At 38.9% G+C, this 5786-nt stretch overlaps 1 protein-coding gene across 1 annotated transcript in view; it reads left to right on the forward strand.

Annotated features, from left to right (window-relative positions):
* Positions 1-3376, forward strand: part of LOC109850428 (probable chlorophyll(ide) b reductase NYC1, chloroplastic) — a 6648-nt gene extending 3272 nt beyond the window's left edge. The window contains exons 7-10 of the mRNA XM_020420448.1: positions 123-262; positions 711-833; positions 2088-2280; positions 2875-3376. Coding sequence (XP_020276037.1) covers positions 123-262; positions 711-833; positions 2088-2280; positions 2875-3060 — 642 coding nt within the window. The 3' untranslated portion in view covers positions 3061-3376. The remainder of the gene's footprint in view (positions 1-122; positions 263-710; positions 834-2087; positions 2281-2874) is intronic.

Below are 5786 nucleotides of genomic sequence, written 5' to 3' on the forward strand. Positions count from 1 at the left end.
GGCCTGTTGGATAATTTTGATTCAATTTTATTTTAAGTTCTCTATCGAATTCAGTTTATCTTCTTTGTCTACCTGAATGTATACATTAAACATTAATTGGTTTACATCGTTTCCATCATTAGATTGTCTCCACAAACTTGGTTGGTTCATTGATCTGCACAAAAGAAGCCATGCACGTCATGCGATCTCAGGGCAAGGGAGGCCACATATTTAACATGGATGGAGCTGGTTCTGGGGGATCAAGCACTCCACTGACAGCTGTGTAAGTTTTATTTGTCTGATTCCTGGGTCTATGCTTATGAGTAGGAGCCTACTTATTATCTAGGATGAGACTATTATCATCAACCATTGCCATTCTCTATGCAAAATTTAAGGCCATTAAAGTGGATGTTTGACACCAAAAGCACCATTGGATGTCTCATATTTGTGAAATATTTTGAGAACATGAAACAAGAATATACAGTTTTGTATTGTACAGAAAATTTCGGTGATCTTCGTTTTTCTTTATCTATCTCGTACAGTATGAAGGAGAGTGAAGTTAGAATATCCATTGCAACGTCCTCGCTTTTATTTTCTGGAGATAATTCCACTGCATAGAACATTGGGATATGCTTTTTTTTATGCCTCTTTGATATGTTAATCTTTTTCTTTTAAGTAGTAAACATCAAATGCTGATTTTGCATATCCGAAATCTTGCTATTCTTTTTTAGGTATGGTTCAACAAAGTGTGGGCTAAGGCAGCTTCAGGCTTCACTTCTGAAAGAATGCAAACGGTCCAAGGTTGGGGTACACACTGCATCTCCGGGAATGGTCCTAACTGATTTGCTTTTAAGGTAACAATAGACTGCCCTTATCATTCTGACTTGGATTATTGTTTTAGAGAAAGTAGTATTGAACATAACCACTACTTAATTTGATTGTTCATTGTTGAAATAGGGATATTTCACTATATAGGTCCCCATACTCACTATCACCAGTTAGATTAGTCAAGCCAGATTAGTTGAGCCTGATATCTGCTCTAGTGACTAGTTGGCATTCCTATTAGGTAGAATCCAAAGCCTACTATATCATATTTCTCGAGGACAAATCTATATCATGATAAAATAAAAGCTAAAGAACTGTTAGAACATAAAATTATAACCCTCAACCCTCACCACAACTTCGGCGGGTGTAGTGGGAGGGACTTCAGACGCTGATGAGTGCATTGAACCATCACACCCCAGGCACAACAGAACAATTATCAGGGGCGCACTCTACCACTGAGCTAATAGCCCCTTGTGCAGGCATCCCAGTGGGATGAGTGATATCTAAAGCCGACAGAAACCTCATCTCCCCCCCCCCCCCTCCTCCTTTTTGCACCCCAGTTCCTTCCGTGTGGTGACATGAGGACGTAAAAAATGGGATCCTATCACTTGTAAGATGTTATCAGAGTCGCTTAGCTTCTACCAGCCATAGATTTCTAAAGCAGATTTTTTAAAAAAGCACCGCTCCGTGAATACAGGTTTTCGTCCCATGAGAGGCCTTTAACCTACAGGCGGCATGTAAGAATATAAATTATACCACTCCGCAGCTTGTGGGGGGGGGGTGTCTGGGCTTTGAGAATTAACTTCTAAGACAATCTCTCTTGCATTATACATTTAAATTATTGTCCATGTAAAGCTATTCTGTTGAGACCAATGAGTAATATAAACATCAAGGATGGCAAAAACCATAATTTGTTGACGGGAAATTAATTTTGTAGTATAATGTGGAGTTATGTAATTTGAACCCAGTTTAGTTCCTGAACTGCAAAATCTATCAAGGCCAGTTCTCATCCAGTATAATCCTTACTATAGTCCATCCATTATCATATCTGCAGACAAGCATGCTGCATTTATCTTGTTGAAAAGGAAGTGTCCTTGTGTTCAACTCAGCTACTCATGTGTGGTTCAACTAATTTCGACAGCACAAAAATTGATCTGTCAATGTCATCCTTGTGCACATAAAATAAGCAATTCTTAGCATAAAAAAGTACTAGTATGGTTATCGTTTTTTACCCGGGAGAAACCCAGTACAGTTATGAATAATCTCTTACCTTGAACTTGCAGTGGTTCTACTCTTAGAAATAAGCAAATGTTCAACATAATCTGCGAGCTACCTGAAACAGTGGCAAGAACATTGGTTCCAAGAATGCGAGTCGTAAAAGGAAGTGGAAGGGCAATTAATTACTTGACACCTCCACGGATCCTGCTTGCTTTAGTCACAGCATGGCTTCGTAGGGGTCGATGGTTTGATGATCAGGTAATTTTTGGCATTTAAATTGTTCCTTTGACTGTCCAAGTTATACAGAAAAAAATAACAGAATATAACAGAGAGACAAGAGACTGACATTGTGGGGACCTAATAGAAGGGCAAATTTCAGAAAATCCCAAGAAGTTGGCCCATAGTGAGAAACACCCAAAAAGTTTGGAAACGTCAGTTCCCCAAAGGCCAAAACTTTTCTAGATAACCCCAAAAGCTTGGGGGTTATCTGAAAATAGATTCAGAAAAATGCAAAATTTTTGGGGGTTGGGTGACATTTGCTAACTTTTTAAAGGGTTATCTCAAAATGGGCTAAACTTCTTGTCGGTTTTATGAAACTTACATTTAATAAAAATAGCATAAATTGTTGTCATAGTATGCAAATATTAGTTTCTACAAAAGGAGAATCTTCGGCCTTCATTTCTAGCAGTCCTGGAGAGAAGGGTAAACTTATATTATAAGCCCTTACAATTCAAAGGGTCACCAAAATGTGATGGTCGATGATAATTTTCAAAATATGAAAGATTTGTAGAGGAATAAGGAAAGAAAATTTATAATCACAGAGTTGAAAATATTTACATTTTCCTTTTGTAGGGGAGGGCGCTGTACGCAGCAGAGGCTGACAGAATCCGGAACTGGGCAGAGAGTCGAGCCCGCTTCTCCTTCACAGATGCCATGGAGATGTATGCAGAGAACACCTGGGTCTCCGTCTTCTCGCTCTCTGTTGTCTGTGCTTTCATAATTCTCTCAAGTTCAGGCAGTGCATTTCCTGGAACATGATTCATTTTTCGGGATATCTTCAGTTGGGAAAAAGAAGAAAAAAATCCTTCTACATCACACACAAGTAGCAAAAAACTGATCGCCAATATTTATCACGCTCTGCCTTGTAAACTAACGTTGTAGATATCCAATCAGGCTGGCAATCCAAGGAGATCTTAGTAGTTAAGTACATGGGGTCGGAATTCCCACCCCCTTGTAAGGATCTCCTTGTAATTTTTCTTACAAGAATCCAATTCATACGACCTCAATTCTTGTCATGTGTATATAGTTTGCTGCTTAGCTCGAATGGTATCATAATTTTCTTTACTTTGTTACATGCAACTTTGGTTTATGAGTTCAGTACCATCTCTTTTATTATTTCATATTGCAGTGCTAGTAGGACCAAAGCATTGATAAAATTAAAATTACTAAAGTTATCTAAACATGATAGAAATTCAAATACTTGATCAAAACATGTTTGGAAACTGAAAATATAAACTACATCAAACGTAAGCGTAATTGATTAAACTAACCTCCAACCATCGTTGTCTTACTCAAGGATATGGATGTTGATTTCGAAGATCTTCTAAACCTTATCTCTTCACTAAACGATGGTGTATATTTCTTTCAAATTTTTTTTTTTGAAGAGCGTGTATAGGGACCCCAAATATATGTATATATATACTCTTTTTCTACTCTCTCCATCAAAGAGCAATAAATGGAATTAGTGGGCAAAGTGGTTGGTTAAGTCATAATCAACTCTCTTGATGATGGGAAGTTATTGGACCACTTTGTGGCAACCGAAACCAACATTCTCCCACTTGGTCCAAACATTCCATCATCCATCTTAATGAAAAACAAAATACATGAATCATGGCTATAGGTTCTCTAATGTTGAGTAGTATCTTCCATGTATCACAATGTATCGTGTCTCTCAATCCCAAATGACTTAATGAATAAACCCTATGTTTATTCGAGGTCCAAACTTTAATGATATTTCTCAATAAAATAAACAAATATGTATGTGCACAAAAACAAATGAGAAATATCAACTGAATAAGAGTTTCAACAAAATATCAAATGTACGTACAATGAATATTTACATCATGGAACCAAGTCCCATTCTTACTACATGATCCTTAAAATTCTTTGGTGGCATGCCTTTAGTCAAAGGATCAGCAATCATAAACTCAGTGCTAAGGTGCTCAATGACCACTTTCTTTTCCTTAACACGTTCTCTAATGGCCAAGTATTTGATGTCGATATGCTTACTACGACTACCACTCTTGTTATTCTTAGCCATAAAAACAGCAGCTGAGTTGTCACAATACAATCATATTGGCCTAGAAATTGAATCCACAATTTTAAGCCCCGACACGAAACTCTTCAACCATACACCATGTGACGTAGCCTCAAAACATGATACGAACTCGGCGACACGAAACTCTTCAACCATACACCATGTGACGTAGCCTCAAAACATGATACGAACTCGGCCTCCATTGTGGAAGTATCAGTCAAAGTCTGCTTTGCACTCCTCCAAGACACGGCTCCACCGGCAAGCATGAAAATGTATGCTGATGTTGATTTGCGTGAATCAACACAGCCAACAAAATCCGCATCAGAGTAACCAACCAACTCCAAATCGTCGGTCCGTCTATACATGAGCATGTAATCCTTTGTCCCTTGAAGGTATCTCATCACCTTCTTTGCAGCTCTCCAGTGGTCAATACCTGGGTTACTCTGATATCTTTCTAGCATTCCAACAGCAAATGCTATATCAGGTCTTGTACAGACCCGAGCATACATTAGGCTTCCAACGACTGAAGCATATGGAATGTTTTTCATCTGTTCCTGCTCGAGCTCATTTTTAGGGCATTGATTTAGGCTGAATCTGTCACCCTTCACAATAGGTGCTACATTTGGTGAACAATCCTTCATCCGAAATATCTCTGTAGGCTGTCTAAAAATCACAATAGATAGCTTATTCAAACAAGCTCTGACAACGGAGGTCACAATCAGACGACTTCCCAATCACTGTATCCGCAACTCCACAATTGCCACAAACGCGACCTCACCTCTGAGATGATTGATCTTGACGGCTGTGACAACAGCATGGCTAATATCGTAGCAATTATTAGAGATGCTGATGAGCAGTGGGACGATTTCAGAAATAAAAAGTTGGACTCAGTTGGTGAGTTGCTTGGTAGAGAGCTATGGGCGAATATTCATCTTTAAGACACTATGGATGTTGATTCCCGTCTAGCTCCTACAACGAAAGCTACAATCAAATAGCTTTCGGGTCGGTGATCGAAAGCGGCAAATAGAGGACTTCTTGGGAGAGAGCTATGGGCGAATATTCATCTTTAAGACACTATGGATGTTGATTCCCGTCTAGCTCCTACAACGAAAGCTACAATCAAATAGCTTTCGGGTCGATGATCGAAACATATAGTCGAATAGTTGCTTGGTAGAGAGCTATGGGCGAATATTCATCTTTAAGACACTATGGATGTTGATTCCCGTCTAGCTCCTACAACAAAAGCTACAATCAAATAGCTTTCGGGTCGGTGATTGAAAGCGGCAAATAGAGGACTTTTCACATAGATCGAGAAAGGTTACAATTTAACGACACTTCCGACAACTGATGAAAACTCTATGTAGCAGTCTTCACAATTTACAGTGAAAGTTACAATCTGACGGCTTTCACACCCCACAACAGCTAAAGCCAGGATTACTGAACAACG

Source organism: Asparagus officinalis, chromosome 1, assembly GCF_001876935.1.
Source record: "Asparagus officinalis chromosome 1, Aspof.V1, whole genome shotgun sequence".
Taxonomy (NCBI): domain Eukaryota; kingdom Viridiplantae; phylum Streptophyta; class Magnoliopsida; order Asparagales; family Asparagaceae; genus Asparagus; species Asparagus officinalis.